This window comes from Balaenoptera borealis (assembly GCF_965194805.1).
Source record: "Balaenoptera borealis genome assembly, chromosome: 12".
Classification (NCBI taxonomy): Eukaryota; Metazoa; Chordata; class Mammalia; order Artiodactyla; family Balaenopteridae; genus Balaenoptera; species Balaenoptera borealis.
In genome coordinates this window covers 56,360,672-56,380,844 of record NC_138869.1, presented here as the reverse complement: position 1 = coordinate 56,380,844, position 20,173 = coordinate 56,360,672, and the positions used below count along the sequence as shown (strand labels likewise).

Genomic DNA, 20,173 nt, shown 5'->3' with positions numbered 1-20,173 from the left:
ATCAAGAATTATAATGAATGACAATGAACAAGTGCACCAGTTAAAAGACAAAAATGTTCCAACTAGATTTTTTAAAAATCCAGCTATATCCTGTTTACAAGGGACACGTTTTTATTTTTATTTTTTTTAATTGAAGTAACGTTGATTTACAATGTTGTGTTAAGTTCTGCTGTACAGCAAAGTGATTCAGTTATACATATACATTCTTTTTTATATTCATTTCCATTATGGATTATCACAGGATATTGAATATAGTTCCCCGTGCTATACAGCAGGACCTTATTGTTTACCCATTCTGTATATAATAGTTTGCATCTGCTAATCTCAAACTCCCAATCTATCCCTCCCTCCCCCTTGGCAACCATAAGTCTGTTCTCTATGTCCGTTGAGTCTGCTTCTGTTTTGGGACACGTGCTTTTTTAAAAAGGATATAAAAAGGTTGAAATTAAAGCATTGTGAAAGATATACCAGATAAATACTAACCAAAAGAATGCAGGTAGTATTAGTATCAGACAAAAAAGACTTTAAGGCAAAAAGCATTATCAGAGATAGACGACTTCCATATAATGATACTAAAAGATTTAATTCTCAATCTACATACTAATAACATGGCCTCAAAAACTGACAGAACTACAAGAAGAAATACATAAACACAACTCTCTCAATAACTAATAGAATAAACTGACCAAAAAATTTAGGAAGGATATCAAAGATATCAGCAGCACCATTAATAAGCTTAATCTAATGAACACGTATACAGATTATAGCCAACAATTATAAAACACGAAGTCTTTTCGAGAATACACAGAGTATTTGTTCATATTGGTATAGGCCAGGCTCTACCGAGAGGTTCAACAAACTTCAAGGGATTGGTATCATACACACTACATTCTCCAACCACAATGCAAATATGTGAGAAACCAACAGACTAGAAAAATACTTATGTTTAATAATTTAAAAACTCACTTCTGAATGTTTGAAGAGTCAAAGAGAAATCAAAATAGGCATGTTTAAAAGCAAACAATAATAAATATATTACATATCAAAACTTATGAGATGGCACCATAGCAGTACTTGAAGGAAATGTATAGACTTGAGTATTTATATTAGAAAAGAAAAGAAGAAAGCCCAGTTTAAAAAGCTAGGGCTTCCCTGGTGGCGCAGTGGTTGAGAGTCTGCCTGCCAATGCAGAGGACACGGGTTCAAGCCCTGGTCTGGGAGGATCCTGCATGCCACGGAGCAACTAGGCCCGTGAGCCGCAACTACTGAGCCTGCGCGTCTGGAGCCTGTGCTCCGCAACAAGAGAGGCCGCGACAGTGAGAGGCCCGCGCACCGCGATGAAGAGTGGCCCCCGCTTGCCGCAACTGGAGAAAGCCCTCGCACAGAAACGAAGACCCAACACAGCCATAAATAAATAAATAAATAAATAAATAAATAAATAAATAAATAAATAAATAAAATTAAAAAAAAATTAGATCTCTTTGTGAATAAAAAACACATAACCAAAACATAAGAAAAACAGTATGTAAAAGAGCAAGATTTAAAAAAATAAAAAATAAAAAATAAAAAAAATAAATAAAAAGCTAAGCTTCAAATAAAGGAAGGAAATAATAAAGATAGGAATAGAGAGCTTTGAAACAGAGAACAAACGTACAAGACAGAACTTGGGAGTCATCACTCTAAATTCTACAGAGATTAAACCCACAGTAAAAATCACACGAGCAACATTTTAACCACACATCTGAAAACGTAGATCAAATGGACAAACTCTAAGAGTAGTTAAGTATAGATCATATTTTTCAATATGTTTAAAATTTTTCATAATATAAATAACACTTAGGCTTAGATTGAGACTACAGCATACTTAAAACTAACAGAAAAAAAAGTCCATACCATTTATAGGCAGAAAATCTTTGTTTTTTAACTTCAAAACTCAGGTGACTGAGCAGAAAAACTGTGGGTTTTTTTTTAAAGCTACACAGAGACAGGAAACCCCACCTGGGTGCGTTAGATGCCTCAAAGGTCACAACGTTAGCAGGACTAAGCATTCAGGTGTCAGGCCAGGAGGAAACAGCAATCACTTGCCCCAAATAGAAAAATGAAGCATTGCTGACAGCTCACGTTTGTACCGTGTTCAGAATGCCCACGGATTTTCTTTCCTGCATACTTCAGCTACTTATGTGGACACACATTTTCTTCTGTTTAGTATGAATAATAGTATAAATGGCCACCACTTACTGGACAACAGATGTGTCAGGGCTGTACCGGAGGCCTTACCTGTGTTCTTTTTAATCCTTACAACGTACTGTGGAGTACCTTGCTGACAGGCTCACTCTTAATCGGGTGGGACCAAGACTCAAGGCCAAGTCTTGCTCATGCTTCCCTTTCATCCGTCTTTTTAAACACAAAAGCTCCAGGAAGTTGTCTACAGAGCATTGTGAGTCCCGGGCAGGCTCTGGCCCAGACCAGCCCCTGCAGCCCGTACAAAGCACTCACCTGCTGAATAACATCCCGCACAGCAAAATACTTCTCACTGAGGTCCCCGGCCTCGCTCAGGGGGGCATCATAGTCGTAGCTGGTGGGCTGTGCCTGGTAGGGCGTGTTGGCCCCTGGAAGACAAAACCGTGCCACTAGCTACTATGGAAGGCCTTCCCCTGGGACAAGTTCTTTGGGATTCATGGCTCGGCATTGTGGAGGGAGAAAATAAGGAACACATTAGAGCCAACTGTTAAGTGACACAGAGGTGGCCCTCAGGAGGCAAGGTTTAGAGAAACGAGTTTCTTCCTGCAGGTGGCCCTCGCCACGCTCCTTAGAGTCTACAGAGCACGTTCCCCATCCACTCTCTCAGCGACCCCAGCAGACAGCCCTGTCACTGGACAAGCAGGGCCTCTGACGCTCCCCACAAAACCCCCTGGACATCTCACAACCAGCAACAGCAAGGCTTATGGCAGGACCCCTACGTCTGACCGTTAACCCTGCAGCCGTGATCTTGTTCATGACCTCATGTGTGCCTGAGAAAAGGTCCATGGTGGACACACAGTTTTCTGGGTCCAGGATAAGCAGCAAACAACTAAGGGGCTATCAGACCAAACAAACTGGGAGATGACTGCAGACACACATCAGCCCACTGAAAGTCAAGTGTAACCTTGGGCGTTTGTAATGTCTGCAAAGAGTTAGGGGGTGCTGTGGTGTGCCTCTCACATTGACCTTCAGGGCCCAGGCGCTCACTCATTCCCCCAGTTAACCGGGAGTGCTTGCTGAGGACGGCTCTCAGATGTGCCCCTCTCTGGTCCTTGACCTCTGCTGGGCCACCTTGCCCAAGATTACACCCCTCCTGGGATCGCCCACATCCAAAGATTGACCAGTGCAGGGATATAAAAACCCAGTCCCCTTGCCTCAAAGGGCCATCCCAGCTCCAGAGCTCCCTCTAGAATCAGCTGAGCCACTTTTGAGACTGCGTCACTGCCCAACTTCTCCTTCTGCCCAATCCTGACTCTCACTGGTGTTGCCGCTGGGAGCACACCCCAATAAACTTGTGCCAGGCAATCTCAGAGTCCTGTTTCCCAGGGAACGTGACCCGCCGCAGAGACTAATAAATAATGCCAATACCGTCGATGCAAAAAGCAAACAGCGTTGCAATTATTGTCCAAGGGGCACAGTCTAGACCAGTGGGCCCCAGCCTTGTCACAGGTGATATTCACAGATAGGAGACTGCAAATTTGGGCAGTGACCCTGTGTCAGTACAACTTGCCCCGGCCTGAGAGTCACGTGGAGAGCTCGTTAAAACACACTCCTTAGCCCAACCTGGGATGCTGATTCAGCAGGGCTGGGGTCAGACCTGAGACTCTGCATTTCTAAGTAAGCCTCCCAGGTGACACTGACGCTGCCGTTTGCAGACCAGCAAGGCTCTATGCCACCCCTTTCTCTTCTACTCCAGAGAGCATTTTGCAATGCAAGTGTGTGAAAGAATAAAGTTATTTTAGGATAATCTTATATCCAATCTAATTTTTAAGTAAATGAGGCACAAAATCTGACAGTTCACTATGATTTAGTAATGAATTCCTTGGAGCGATCCCACAGCTCACGAATGATGGAGCCGCCCTGGGTGATCCTACTGGTGGCGGGGTTGACAGATGAGGGAGGCCAAAGATCAGGTCATCCCCCAAAGACTGTCTCATCTGTTCTATGCACAGAATCTACATTTTGAAAGACCTGGACCACTCAACCAATTGAATTGATCCAGTCATATTACTTTTACTCTCCTGCCCCTGGGAACACCTATGTTAAAACACATCCTTTGCTGTGAGATGCAAAGAAAAGAAAAACCACATCCCTTGCTGCAAGGAGCTCACCTTCTCCTTTGTGGTCCCTCCTCTCGCTCAGTGTGGCAGTGACCTTGCTCCACTAGACCAAGTGCATCCTAGTGGTAGGCATGGCCTCGTTTACCCGAGGCCCCTGCAGAGCCATGCATGAGAAGGAGCTCTGTGGAGGAGTGTCAACAAGTGTGAACACCCAGAAACATACTTTACGGGCCAAGGGAACCCAGGCTGGGAAGTTGGCCAGTGGGTTACAGGACAGACTGGAAAACTAAGTCTGTGCAGTTCTACCAGCAGAATGCTTCCTCTGGATGTTTCAGATCCCCACAGGGCAGTGTCCTAGGGAAACAGTGCTGACTTCAGCCTCCTCTGGCCATGCTGGGGAGTGTGAGGTAGGAAGGCAAGAGAAATGGCAGGATGTACCGCTCCTCAGCTTTGCAGGGTGTGTGAGGCGGAGAGGACAGCCTGGCTCCCGTGGGGATACACGAGCACAGAGTGGGCACCTATCTGCACAGCGTGGGCAGCTATTGTGGGCAGGAGCGCAGTGAGCACCTGAGCCAGAGGTTTCCTCCCGTGCTCTCCTCTGGGAAGCCGGCCCGAAGAATAGCAGCCAAGAGCACAGACCGCCCACCCACCCCGCCCAACTCCCGCAAAGAGACCGGGCAACAGGGCAGGAGAGAGAGGCCAGCAAACACAGAGGGGCTGGTTTGGGGGTTGGAAACACAGGCTTCAGGCTGCAAGGAGTTATCCAAAGAGCGGTGACCAGCTTTCCAAGGCCTGAGTTTGAGCCCAGGCTCCACTCTCTGCCAACTGAATGGGAATCTTGTGGACTTTTCTGGTACCCTGCTTTTCTTATCTGTAAAGTGGGTCCATAATCCCCAGCCCAGATGAGACTGCTATGAGGACTAAATGGGAAAACAGAGGCAGAAAAGAGCCTTGTATTGTTTATGGCAAGGTCAGGGGCAAGGGACAGGATTAAGGACAACTTCTGAGTGGTAGTTTTATACATGTAAATTTTATTTATTTTTAAAATTTTTATTGGAGTATAGTTGATTTACAATGTTGTATTAGTTTCAGGTGTACAGCAAAGTGAATCAGTTATTATACGTAAATTTTAAAAAAGAATGTATTGGGACTTCCCTGGTGGCGCAGTGGTTGAAAATCTGCCTGCCAATGCAGGGGACACGGGTTTGAGCCCTGGTCTGGGAAGATCCCACATGCCGCGGAGCAGCTAAGCTAGTGTGCCACAACTACTGGGCCTGCGCCCTACAGCCCGCGAGCCACAACTACTGAGCCCACGTGCCACAACTACTGAAGCCCACGTGCCTAGAGCCCAAGCTCTGCAGCGGGAGAGGCCACCGCAATGAGAAGCCCGTGCACCGCAACGAAGAGTAGCCCCCGCTCGCCGCAACTGGGGAAAGCCCGCGTGCAGCAACTAAGACCCAACAACGAAGACCCAATGCAGCCAAAAATAAATAAATAAATAAATAAATATTTTTAAAAAAGAATGTATTGTTTTCAATAAAATAATAGGATATAAAAAATTGTTTCATGAACTGTAAAGTTTCAAAAAATATCAGTCTTTATTCCTGGATTGGTGACTGGTCTCGGTTCCATGGATGGAAGCTAGGAGGAATCTCTACTTTCTGAATGCAAAAGGCATCACAAAGTCTAAAGTGTTTCTAAGGGGAAGACAGACACAGAGCTGATCTAACTTCAATTACCAACCTTGGCACTCTACTATCTTTTAAGAAATGACACTTGAACTTTGCATTATCTCCATTTTTTGGCTCTAATAATAATATTAATAATACTTTGACCAAAGTCTTCTCCTTGACCATCCTGCCCTGCACAAAAGATAGCAGTTTGAAGAAGAAACTTCACTAAGAGCTGATAGTGTCCAATTACTAACACCAGGAGACTGAGGTCCAATTAGGCTTCCAAAACTCAACTGTAGAGCATCCTTAATGACTCCTAAGGAAAATGCAGATGTGGAGAGATGTGGGGAATGAGGCTTAGAGAAAAGCAATATAGGACGGTTTGTCTTTGCAAAAGTCAATGGCAATGAAGAGAATTCTACCATAATTTTTCCTACTAAAAAAAAAGACCGTATAGGCCATATAGGAATGTAAAATGATGGAGCTGCTTTAGAAAACACTGTGGCAGTTCCTCTAACTCTAAATATAGAGTTAGTTACCATATGAACCAGCAATCCCACTCTTAGGTGTACAGCCAAAAGAATTGAAACAGGGGTTCAAACAAATACTTACACATCAATGTTCATAGGAACATTATTCATAATGGCCCAAAAGGGGGAACATCCCAAATGTCCATCAGTTGATGAATGGATAAACAAAATGTGGTATATCCACACAATAGAATATTATTCAGCAATAAAAAGGAATGAAGTCCTGATACACAGTACAATATAGATGAACCTTGAGAAGATTACGCTGAATGAAAGAAGTCAAACACAAAAGACCACAAATTGTATGGTTCTCTTCGTATGAAATGTCCAGAATAGGCAAATCCATAAAGACAGAGAGTAGACTGGTGGTTGCCAGGGGCTGGGAGGAGGGAGAGTGGGGCATTTCTTGGGTACGAGGTTTCTTTTTGGGGTAATGAAAATGTTCTGGAATTAGATGGTGATAATGGCTGCACAAGTTTGTGATAAACTAAACACCACTGAATCATGTACTTTAAAATCATGAATCTATTTATTTATTTTTTTGGCTGCACCATGTGGCTTGTGGGGTCTTAGTTTCCCAACCAAGGATCAAACCCAGGCCTTCGGCAGTGAGAGCGTGGAGTCCTAACCACTGGACAGCCAGGAAATTCCTAAAATCATGAATTTTATGGTATGTGAATTGTATCTCAACAAAACAAAGTGTTTTTTTTCAAAAAAAAAGAGAAGAAAAAGACCAGAATATATGAACAAGTAAGTTATAGCCAGAGACTATGACCTGCCCGACTAGCTTGATTTAAAACAACAGCTTCTAAATGTACAAGTTATGTCTCTTAAATTTTTTTTTAAGGAAAAATGATTTTTTGACCTACTGTATAGCCAGAGAACTATACTCAATATTTTATAATAACCTATTAGGGAAAAGAATCTGAAAAACAATACATATCTATATATCTATATCTATCTATATCTGAATCACTTTGCTGTACATCTGAAACTACCACAACACTGTAAATCAACTATACTTCAATAAAATAAAAAAAGAAAAGAAAAAAATAAAACTTTGAAAGATTCATATTTACGTATGAAAAATATTCCATTTCTATGATTCTATAATACATTTGTAAATTAAATTAAAATTCTGAATTAAATTTTAAAAGAACAAGTAATCTGTGAGCATCTAAAACAAGTATAGAAGGGTAATTTATAATCATCATAATGCAGTTCCTCATTTATATAACATTGATTATTTCATAACACTTGGATACTCAATTTTTTTAAATCAGTTCTTAATAGAAAAGTGAATTCAACATTTCTCTCCTCTTCTTAATAAATAAAAGAAAAATGATTTTTTAAATTAAATAGGCAATTCTTATATATTAGAAAATTTGGGAGACAACAAACAAAAATAGAAAATAACAGTTGTCCATAGGCACACCCCTCCAAAAATCAAGCACCAGAAACATTTTAGGATTAGATTCTACAAACAGATGTTAAATTGCTCTTACCATTCCAATAGGCAAAATTGGTGCCACCTATAAACATGTACCTACAAGGAAACAAGAGAACAGACGGTACTTCACCATGAGCCCACAGCTACGGAGAACAGTCTCCCCTCCAAAAAATAACACTCACATGTTCACACTGGCCCCTCGGGAAAGAATATCGTGAAGGGAGGAAGCCACCACTTCAGTCTTGACTGTTGAGTGAGGTTGGCCCCAGTGGTCTAACCAGCCAGTGTAGAATTCAGAATTGACCTGAAAAGAGAAAGGGATACGGAGCTTAGGATAGACTTAAGACCTCTACATGCTGAACTTCTCAGTAACTACTGCCCTAGGTTCTCTACCGAGGAACAGGTGGGGAGAGGAGCTGACATTCACTGCTTTACCTGGAGCTGGGGGACCAATGAGGACATCCCATATAGCATTGCCTAAACTCAGGTCTCAGGTGCGGACAATACAGGTGTCCCTGAAAAGTTGTACCTGCATCAGAATCTTGTTAACCAATCCCCAGTTTGAATATGGTAGGAAAGTTTGTTGGCCAAAAGAATCAGATGACAAAATGTTTATAAAATAATTAGCTCCAAATTCACCCTTTGTGTGAATCCAGATTTTCAGGTGTCAGGTTGACTTAAAGTGAGGTAGACTTGTCCAAATATTCTGCCAAGCAGGCCCCAAACACTTCATGTTTCTGTTGGGCATGACCCTGCCAAGCCCTTGATCTATGGAAGGAAAGAGAAATCTGGATGTGTTCTGGGGCCTTCTTGTCTCAGGCTCCAGGAAATAGCTCCACCCAGAGTCTGGGAACTCGGGTTCTGCATGGCTCACGAAGCAGAGACCAGGTTCAGAAAAGGCTGCTTTGTACAAAGCTGGGTACGCAGGCGGGGCAGCCTGACTTGCTGTGGGGAAGGCACAGGATATTCCCCCTTACACGGGGCCAAGTGACAAGGACAACTGCCACAACTGCAAGGAGAAGGGAAGCACAGAGAGGGCTGCATCATTGATGGGCTGAGCACACCTGCCAGGGCCTGGCCGCCGTCTCCACCTCCCAGGCGCCTACACAGCATGTCACAGAGCCCCGCGGCTCCCAGAGTGATCAGCAACCCTACATCCCCACGTCACCTGGTTGCTTGTCAGAAATGCAGAATCTCAATCCCCTCCCAGACCCAACAGATCAACGTTTGCGTTTTAGCAAGAGTCCCACGTGATTTGTAAGCACACTAAAGGTGGAGAAGCTCTGTCACAAAGACCTTTCAAGAAACACAGACCTGAACTCAGATCCTGGCCCTGCCACTCACCAGCTGTACGACCCTGGGCAAGTGACATGGTCTCTGAGCTTCACTGAAAATGGAGACAATGATACTACTTATGAGAGCTGGCACAAGGACCAAATACGATCAGGTACGCAAGAGCGCAGAGCCTGATGGAGGCAGGATGTTCACTTTGGTCCCCATTCTGCCCCCCTCCAGTGCAGGGCCTCAGTGTCAAGTAGCAGCACTGCCTCTGCTGTTTCCCATGTGTCCAGAAGGGGGTCTCTACACTCCCATCAGCTGCTGACCTCAGACCCAGAGAAACCAAGGATCCATTCCCACCCTCCACAGCACTTAATCGCTCTCTCGCAGCAGCAGTAATGAAGTTAGTACAAGCAAACAGTCTCCCCACGCCTCACGCCTGATTCTTACCAAGGGTCCTTTGGGTTCACTCTTCCTCTGGATTAGGAAAGCAGCTGTGATGTTGACACCTGAAAAATGAGAGGGAGAAGAACGGTCAGCCATGGGAATGACAAGAAGTTAAATAAAAAGATTCCTTCGTAGGACTTGTGCCCGAGGCCCCCACCCTTCCCCACACCCCCAGGGGCTTGCACACCTCCAAGTTAGCTTTAGGTGGGGACTCAGACCATCCATTTGACAGACCGTGGGGACTACAGAATGATGCTTCCTCTGTGAACAGTGCCCGGGCCTCTCCTGACTGCTTTCCTTTGGGAGATCACGGCACAGGCTTTGTGCTTCCTCTGTGTCCCCAGCACCTGGACACACGGCTGGTGTCTCTCTCCCTCCCTCTCTCTCTCTCTCTCTCTCTCTCTCTCTCTCTCTCTCTCTCTCTCTCCACTCGGACATCTGGTTGACCTAGCTGCTCCCTACAGGATAGCCCTGCTTTGAACATACTTCCTGGTAAGCTCCACAGCACCATACACACCATAGTGGCACAAATATCTGCCACTTAATTAACAAATCAAAGGGACACATGTGCTCTAATTACGTTTATCCCTGAATCATGGAGTATACTCTGAATTTTAATTTGTACATCAACAGTCATTCCAGACCACTCGCGAACTCAATTTTTTCTTCTGAAATATTCCATTAGGATGCCTGTATCTCATCTTGCTTCCCACGTCTCTGTTCTCCCCTCCATCTCTAAAGAGAGAAAGCGTTTCTCCCCAGAGAGGTAATGGGCTGCTTTACATCAGTGAACACGCACAGTGCTTCCCAGCCAGAGCAGAGGACACCCTGACCCCATACTGCACAGTCCAGTTCCCGCAGTGGGTGTCCCAGTGTGAAAGGGACACCAGCCAAGTCTCCAAAAACCCCTTGCTCTTGGACAAGCCTTGGGCTTCTCTGTAAGGCCAGCTTTCAGGAGAGAACGTGCTGATCAAGAAAGAATGGAATCTCATTTATTTTATGGCTGTAAATTTCTCACCGTTAAGCATTCGGTAGCTTCCAGATCTTTAAATGTTGCTCTCAGGCGCCTCTCCTGGGATCTGACCCCAGGCACTGCCCCTCTCGCACACAAATGAATGAAGCTACCACAGCCCCACCTGCCCCAGGTACACCGGTCTTGAATGTCTGTCCTTGAACCCACAGCAGAAGCATTGTTTGTATGTGCTGTCACCCTACATACAAATAATGCTTACAACTAACTCATAATAATCTTCAATTTGTTCCTCCCAACAGAAAAATACTGTGCTTTTTCGTCACTGTGTTGGGAAGTGTGCCAAAGCGGACGAAACTAGCATGCCACTTCCTGTGCAGCTCTTTGTAGATGAGTTATTTCATCGCCAAATGCTCTGAGCAACGTACCATGTTTCTAGAAACACTCAATTCACTCAGAGCCAGTTATTTCCTTGTTGGTAGTGTAGAAGAATCTTTTTAAAAATGCAACTTCAGTTTTCTGTACATCCTTCTCAAGAGAAGGCAACACTGGATGTACGTCTCATCCCTCAGATGGGAGAACAGCGGGATCCTTATGCTACTTGAAGAGCTGGTCTTTTTGGGCGGGGCAGTAACTTTTCATTTTGAAATAATTTCAAACTTACAGAAAAGCTGTGAGAATAGTACAAAGAACTCATATTCCCTTCACCCAGGTTCCCCAATTGTTAACATTTTACCACATTTATCAGGTTTTCCCCCTTTATATGAATATACATATTTTTTTCTGAGCCATTTGAGAATAATTTGCAGACAGAATGGCCTCTTACTCCTAGATATTTCAGTGTGTATCCCCTAAGGGCAAGGGCATTCTTTAAACAAACAGAATACAATGATAAAAAACAGGAAATTAACATGGATAGAATACTATTATCTAATCTAAAGGCTTTATTCAAAGATTTCAATTGTCTCAATAATGTCCTTCATAACAACAACAACCAAAAAAAGAAAAAAAAAAACACGGAAAAAAAAAGGCCAGGATCACACACTGCATTTAGCTGCCATGCCTTTTATGAAAGCTGCTCTCAACCTACATGAAGATTTCTTAATGTCATTACAGCCCGAAGCATCCCAGCCCTCCTTTCATGTGTGGAACCTCAGCAGCTTACACAGCACTAATGCATCAGGCAAGACGATTTTTTGTAGCATCTGCCAAACCACCTCCGGCCCATCACAGTTCCCAGCGTTATGAGTTGATGTGGAAAGAAAACGGAAGTGCCAGGTAAGTTCCCGGAACCCCAGGGCTGGCCTCAGAGTTCACGATGGCCACGACCCAGCCCGAGCATCCAGCCATGACTCGGGGGACAGGGGGAGCAGGGAAGAGCAGCACATCCCAGACAGAGCCTGAAAGGTGGAGCTCCTCAACCTGGAACTGCTCCTGGCAGGCAGCCCCTAAGAGAACAGGACTCCAGGCTGCAGCCAGCTCCGCCAGGGCTGGAAATGGAGCTTTTGACCTAAGGCCCAACTCAGCTGACATAAAGTGATCTCTGCAATGGAGGGGTGCATTATCAGGTATTCTATGTTACCAGTTACCAGATACAGGAACATTTGGGAAATCTCACTTGATATGCCCTTGCCACTTGAACAACAGGTGCCTAGAACGACCGATGGAGTAAAAAGCCCAAACCTGCCTGCTCAGCTGGGTTTCTGTGACTGTAGACACCAACCTGCTCCGAAGTCCACGGTGGCATAGAGCCCCTGCAATGCCCCGCACTGCAGGAGCCTCTCATGCACCCCGTCCGTGGTGAACAGAAGCACGTCCTCACCCAGGTGGTACTGGAAACGCCTCTGCAGGAAACGCAGGTAGTTGTAATCACAGGTATAGTAGCTGCCATATTCATTTTCAACCTGCAAATTTAAAAAGAGGAGGGGAAAGAAATCAGGAGACTCCAACGTCCGAAGGCAAGCTTTTGTTTAGAGAAACTACCTGCGCATCACTGAGATGACAAGGCTTAGTAATCCCCCCAAATATCTCCTACACTCAGTCCTCAAAACTCATTTTCCAAAAAGCAACTCAGCATAAAAACTTACCTTCTAATACCTCCCAGAAATAAGGAAAACAACCAATGTGTTAGTTTTCAGATTGTAGTGATAGTCTCCCCTATAATAGGTAACCGATACTTTAAACATTACATAAATAATAACTTTCCATGGCAGAAATGTTAAAAAAACGAAGAAAAATGGAAAAATCATCTGTTAATTCAGCGGGTAGAGGCCAAAGGATGTTGCTAGAGATCCTGCATTGTCAGCTTCCACAACAAAGAATTATTGGGTACAATGACAATAGTGCTGAGGGCGGTAACCCCTGCTCTGAAGTGTCCATTCTCAATGAGGTGGAGAGCATCCCCAAGGAGGTGGGAGCTGATTTTTACAGGATTAAAAAAAAAACAACCTTATTTTTCATATAAAGTACAGATATATGTACAATTATACAGTATATCTCAGGTATTAAAATTTCATGGGGGGCAATTAGAAAAATATGTCTAGAGAGGATCTTTAATAGGCAACAATGAAAAAAAGGTTAAGCAACATTGCTCTAAAGCAATAAAAATGAATGACCTTCATTTATTTCCAATACACCGGATACACCAAAAAATCCAATACACCAAAGAATCTTAGAGGTATAGAGGTTGGTGAAAGAAGCATGACACTGAAAAATACAGACGATTCAGTTTCCCGAATAGAAAATTCAAATCAGTCAAAACCAAACTATCAAGTCTTGGTGTGCACATAATTGGTAAAAGTGTAAAGAAAAGCAAGAAGCTGACGGCTACGAAAGTCAGAACAGTGAGAAGAAGTGGGATGTGATTAAGAAGGACACCTGGGAAGCTTCCAGGGTCCTGGCCACGTACCATTTTCCATCTTGGGTGGTCATTCTGTGGCTGTTCTCATCATAATGCTTCATTATTGCACATTAATGTGTGTGTGGTATACTTCACAATTTTACAAAAATTTAAAAATTTCCCACACATAACAATTTCTACCTGCACACAACGCAAACAAATTTTTGTGATCCTAGGGATACGTGGCCTTCGAACATGAGCATAAGAAACTGTGAGCCCCCAGAAAAGAGGTGCCCAGTCTGAGAGTGGCTGGAAGAGATGGCTAAGGAAGCTTCCCCGGAGCGGTTGCCCGAGGCAGCTCTGGACAGAAAGGCACTCGCTGGTCAAGTAAGCGGGAGAGGTAGAGAGTGTTCCTGCAAGGAGTATGCTGTTGGCAAAATTGCTAGTAGCTCCATGAAGCCTATGGACAGAGTCGGGGAGTGGGAAGGGAGTAGGGAGTGATGTAGAAGAACTAGACACCATCATCATCATCTGCAAAGCACCTCCTCCCAAATGGTTTAATGCACGATGGTTTTCTCAGCGAGAATCCCTCTGACTATACTTTCATGTTATGGGTTCAAGAAGCAAAACAGGGCTTCCCTGGTGGCGCAGTGGTTAAGAATCCGCCCACCAATGCAGGGGACACGGGTTTAAGCCCTGGTCCGGGAAGATCCCACGTGTTGCGGAGCAACTAAGCCCATGTGCCACAACCACTGAGCCTGCGCTCTAGAACCCGCGAGCCACAACTACTGAAGCCTGTGCACCTAGAGCCTATGCTCTGCAACGAAGAGTAGCCCCTGCTCGCCGCAACTAGAGAAAGCCCATGTGCAGCAACGAAGACCCAACGCAGCCAAAAATAAAATAAATTTAATTAATTAATTAATTAATTAAAAAATTAAAAAAAAAAAAAAAAGAAGCAAAACAAGGACTTCTCTGGAGGTCCAGTGATTAAGACTCTGCGCTTCCAGTGCAGGGGACGCGGGTTCCATCCCTGGTCGGGGAACTAGGATCCCATATGCCGCGAGGTGCAGCCAGAAAAAAAATAATAATAAATTAAATTAAAAAAAAAAAGAAGCAGCAAAACAGGTAATGGTAGGCCAGTATCAAGGGCTTCACAGGTCATGAAGCCATCCTGCAATAGGTGTTTGCCACTCACACAGTAAAGGAAACTCCCCTTGGATGACTGATCATGATACTCTGATTAGTGCCTCAGAAGTCCCTTTGGAAATAATTGAAATAAATCTTAAGAAAAGCTTTGCAAATACTGGCAAGGTACTGTCCCCCTCATTTTCTTTTTTCTCCTCTTTAATTAAGAGCTACTTAAATGGCTGTGTCTTCCTTCATCATCTGGCTGCCAAGAAGTTCAGAGCTAAATTTAAGGGTCGGCTTTAGCAGCTAAGAGGGCCCAGAGCCTCTGTACCTCTCGTTCTTTTCTGGCCACGCCCCAAGCCAATGTCATTGATTTTCACTTACTCTTTCAAATCTTATTTATCCATTATCATCATTGTATTAAGATAAAATACAGGACTGTATTTTAAACAGGATTGTAATAAATGCATATACCTAATTTGGTTAGGTTTTTAGAGAAAGAGAAAAGCTCAACATTCGCCAAGACAGTTTAGTGCTGCGGTCACAGGCACAGACATTAGAGGCCCAAGAGTCCCTGTGCAAACCTCAGCTCTGCCTTTTCTTATCCAGGTGGCTCCACCCGTAAAATGTCTCTTTGTCTGTACGAGGTGAGTGTACCTACCTCACTGGGTTGTATGAGGATTCACTGAGCCAATACACGAATAGGGCTTTTGCACAATACCTGGCACCTGGTAAGTGCTCAGAAAGCTGGCAATAAAGCGTATAGTGAAGTTCTCTATCATTGCCAATGAGAGGAAAGAAGAGGTGTGTGTGGAGGCGGGGGAGGTGAGAGAAGAAACACACAGAAAAGGGCTTTGAGACTCATAGACGAAGTTGCAGTTAGCCTCAGAGGAACGCTGATTTTTCCAGAGTAGGAGTTTGCCAACTTTTTCTATAAAGGGCCAGAGAGTAAATATTTGGAGCTTTTTGGCCATATGTCTCTGTCTCAACTACTGAACTCTGCTATTGCGGTTCACAAGCAGCCCCAGACAATATATAAATGGTCAGGCGTGGCCATGTGCCAGTGGCCTTTATTTACAAACACAGGCAGAGGGCCAGGTTTGCAGGTTGCAGGTCTTTGTTCTAGAATAATTATCTCACACTGTAAGCTCCTTAATAAAGCAACAAAACACTGCAGACGTTTTCAGTTGTTACTCTTCCAAAACAGCAGGTATAAACAGGGCTAATCCCTCATGAATTGTATGAAGCAAATTTGTGGGTGGAAGGCCCCCACTCCTAATTATCAAGGGGCAAAAGGATTAGGTGGGATTTGAGCAGGTGGAGATGTGAGGCGGGTAAGGGAGAGGAGGAAGCTGGGTCCTCCGGCAGGATCCACGGTCAAGTTCAAGTCATCTGAGGTTGCCAGGGATGGACATAGGAGGAAATGCCCCCCAAGACAGTCAACTTTGCTCTCCCCTGCACAGTTCATATTTGTTGACATTGTGGTGCATTTCAATAACCAAAAGGTACAGAAAAGCCGTCAGCAAAAATTGAAAGTGATTTTGGCAGAAGCAGAGACTAAAAAGCAAGGGAAATTGAGGGAAACCTGAGATCAAGAGAAAGGAAGAAGACCCAGCTATGCAGATACATCCAGTTTCAGCCTTGAAATCTTCATACAGGAAAATGGGCTCCTGTAAGCTTAACTGGTACAGACTCAGGACAGGTGAGGGGCAGTGAGTGCTATCAGTACACCTCTCTGCGAGTAGCAGCCTGGCCTCTCTCCAACACGCAGGGCACCCTGGCCAGCCCAGCCCTCTCATATCTGAAGGGCATGGAAATGGCCAGGCTCCCTCCCCACAATGACCGTCCCTTGCAAACACTCCACAGTGCCGTTCACAAGAAGGAAATCTGGCCCACGCTCCCCTAGGGAGCGCCGCACGCACCCCCTTGCTGGTCTGGGATGCAGCCAGTTTTACATAACGTATTCTTTGCAATAAGAGCATCCTTGGTAAATGACCAACAGACATGGTTTTGTTTTACCTAAGTATTTTTGCAAACATCAAAAATCATCGCAGGTCAAGTGTACCGATTTTTCACTTGGAAAATTCTTGCCACGTGATATACCTCACAATCTACCAGTCACTGCAAAGTGAAAAACACATGGAAGAAGGAAAGTGAGGGCAGGAAGTAGGAGAGAAAACACAGTGGCCCCAATTCACTGCATCCTCTTTCCACACCCATGGAAACTGACGGCCTAGGCAGTGCAGACACCAAGGTGGGTCAGTCCATGCTGCACCCCTGTGGCCAGAAGGCAGTGTGGCACTGGAGAGGAGCCAGGCTGCAACATCTGCCAGCTGCGTGACCTTGGCCAAGTCACTTAACCTCTTTGAAGATGGTGGTTGGAATAACTGAGTAGCATTTGTAGGGCATCCAGCAGAGAGTCTCACACAGCAAGCATTCAAAAATGGTAATGCCTCCCCAAAATGCAATTTAAATCAAAGCACCATCTGTGGCATTGCCTCTTAAAGAAACAGACATATGAAGATAAACAGCAAGGACCTACTGTATAGCACAGGGAACTATATTCAATATCTTGTAATAACTTATAGTGGAAAAGAATCTGGAAAAGAATATATACACGTATATATGTATATGACTGAATCACTTTGCTGTACACCTGAAACTAACACAACATGGCAAATCAACTATACTTCAATTTTAAAAATTAAAAAGAAAAAAAAAAAAAAGAAAGAAATAGACATAGGAGGCTCATGTCTGCTTCGTTCCCATATATAATGTGGATGGATGGAAACCTCCCCTGACCCGGCCAGGCTCCTCTCTGCGGTTACCTGCACTGTTATAATTGGCCCTCCATTCTGATAGAGGAGGGGCCTCATCTTGGGCAGAAGGACTCCCAACCACTTGTCCACAGCTGCAAGGTAATCTGGAAGACAACCAGGTTTAACACCATCACACGTCTTTTTCTACAAAGAGACACAACGCAGCCTATTACCCTGGGGCTGGCAGCAGAGATTGAACAGACTGGATTCAACAACCACCTTCTGAAATGGGGGGCGCTACATGCACTAAAAGTCTGCTAAAAGTTGTCCTGCCGAGAGCTGTCTCCTCAGCGGAGCTCTGAGAGGACAAGGAGCAGTATGCCTGATATCTGTCCCTGCCATTAGGACAAAAAGCCTGCAGCGCAGGAGGCATTCACCAATGTTTGTTGAATGACTGAGTGATGTGTCCTCTCTGTCACAGCTGAGTTTTCTTAAAATTAAGTTCTAATCAATTATACATTTACATTGTCAAATGGGGATAACAGAGTACATAGGTCATAAAGTTGCTGTAAGGATTAATTGAGATAAAACGTGGAAAAACACTAATATACTAAGAGCGTAAAATGTGAGGGTAGTACACTAAGAAGGAAATGCATATAGAACATAATATACTAGCCTTTTACACAGCAAATTTAATCAGTGTTAGCTGCTCTTATGACCAGCTTCATCACCAAGAGAAACTGAAGCCTTCAGAAGACAGAAATGCAGCTAAGAACTCTACTCAATTCTCTGTAATGACCTATATGGGAAAAGAATCTAAAAAAGAGTTGAGATATGTATATGTATAGCTGATTCACTTTGCTGTGCAGCAGAAAGTAACACAACATTGTAAATCAACTATACTCCAATAAAAATTAAAAAAAAAAAAAGAATAGCAGCTAAATGGGACCTGCAGATTGATCAGGGTTTACAGCTAGACAAGAAAGAATACCTATCATTTACAGATAACTCTGTAAAAGTAGACAAAGGAACTGAAGACACCGCAGCCACTGAGAAATCCAGTGACACCACCGCAGAAACTACGTCTGCCATTCTGATTAGCTGGGAGTCATCACCAGCCATGTCGTATTCTAAGAACAGAGGCAGAGAAAGCATTAAAATCAGCCAGTCAACCGCAAACAGGGCCCAGTGCCAATTCAAAGAGTTACCAGGGTATCAGCGAGATCTGGTCAAGTTGTTCGAATAATCCTTCTTTCCTAAAACATTCAGTATCTGGAGGAGGGTGACGAACACTCACACTTCCGCTGAACTTTCAGAAGCATTTGCCCAGGAGTACCCCAACCTTCGAAATACCTGACTCTTTTGATATAAATTATCTAAGCTTTCTTAAATTCTCTTATGACATCTGTAACAACTTACCTGGATCACAAGAACGGAGAACAATAGATTCTTTCTCTAGTAGCCAAGCAGGTAATCCTCCCTAGGAGAGGGAAAAAAAAAAAAAAAAAAAAAAAGGAAGAAGAGGCCATGATAAGGTCTTAGGAGAGATAGAAATTACTATTAGCAGTGAGGGGAAAGAAGAAAAGTGTCATGGAGAAGGGGTATTTGAGCTGGGCTTTCTGGGTTGTAACTTTCAGGGCAATTAGAAATTGTAAACATAATAAAAATAAGATCACTCTGCATGAATGCAATGTTTTGAGAACCAAAGCCTTTTCTACAGATTACTCCACTTAACCTCACAACTACCCTGTGAGGCAGACAGAGGCCACACCATGAACTTCTTTTTACAGATGAGGAAACTGACTTCTGTACATGACCACCAAGAGGAGGACCCATGCCTTCTGACCCCTCCCTGCTCCTCTCTGCCTGGGCACTGCCCAAGGTAAAAGACAACTGGGTTTGCTCAGTCACAGGCCCGTGTTACCTGGAATTAGAGACTTACCAACGCTGCTTTAATTCACTTTCCCCCAGATCCTTGCCTGCCCGCACACCAGGCAGGCAGGGCAGGTCTAGCCGCACTCACCATGTCCCACTCCGCACAGATGTAAGGTCCAGGCCTCAGGATGACCAGCAGTCCCAGCTCATGTGCCAGCTGAATAAAATGCTCCACGTCACGGTCCCCAGTGAACTCGTACCGTCCTGGCTGGGGCTCGTGGAAGTTCCAGGCCACGTACCTGCCAAGACACACACAGCCCCTTCCTGGAAATAGCTCAAAAATCCAGGTGTCCTACATGAATTTCTGAACAGTCTGCAGAACTATAAACCCGCAGGACACACAGACATCTTCCTAAGGCAGACTCGCAGAAAAGCAGCCTTCTTTTGAGTTTCCACAGCAGCTACCAAGAGAATCAAACTTGTGGGGAACACTTTTAAGTGTATGACCCTCAAAGAACGCCCATTCCTATTTAATGCTTGACTTAAAAAAAAATACAGAGTTCATGGACACAAATTACTACTATGGAAAAATTACTTATGCCTATGTAAGGGCTTAGGAAAAACGAAAATATCTGTGCTAAAGTAATAAGAGGCATACTTATTTTTTGAAAAATATTTTTCAATAAAAATGGGAAAACCTCCAAGCCCTGCGTCCTCCTAACAAAAGATTTTGTCAGGAATAGCCCGAAGGAGGTAAAATAACAAAAATTCCGGGACTTCCCTGGTGGCGCAGTGGTTAAGAATCTGCCTGCCAATGCAGGGGACACGGGTTCAAGCCCCGGTCCGGAAAGATCCCACATGCCGCGGAGCAACTAAGCCCGTGCGCGACAACTACTGAGCCTGCGCTCTAGAGCCTGCGTGAC

At 44.3% G+C, this 20,173-nt stretch overlaps 1 protein-coding gene across 9 annotated transcripts in view; it reads right to left on the bottom strand.

Moving 5' to 3' along the window:
* GLB1 (galactosidase beta 1) overlaps positions 1–20,173 on the bottom strand; it is a 99,002-nt gene that overhangs the window by 53,771 nt on the left and 25,058 nt on the right. For 8 of the 9 annotated variants that reach the window (XR_014232882.1, XR_014232883.1, XR_014232884.1 and 5 more), the window contains exons 3-10: positions 19,399–19,549; positions 18,795–18,855; positions 17,445–17,539; positions 12,373–12,553; positions 9,683–9,741; positions 8,137–8,258; positions 8,010–8,050; positions 2,497–2,609 (exon numbers count right to left, since the gene is read on the bottom strand). Coding sequence is in view for 3 of the 9 variants with exons in the window: in XM_082348545.1 (XP_082204671.1) it covers positions 2,497–2,609; positions 8,010–8,050; positions 8,137–8,258; positions 9,683–9,741; positions 12,373–12,553; positions 17,445–17,539; positions 18,795–18,855; positions 19,399–19,549 (823 nt within the window). In the remaining 6 variants the exon portion in view is untranslated. The remainder of the gene's footprint in view (positions 1–2,496; positions 2,610–8,009; positions 8,051–8,136; positions 8,259–9,682; positions 9,742–12,372; positions 12,554–17,444; positions 17,540–18,794; positions 18,856–19,398; positions 19,550–20,173) is intronic. The other variant, XM_082348546.1, reaches the window with a different exon arrangement.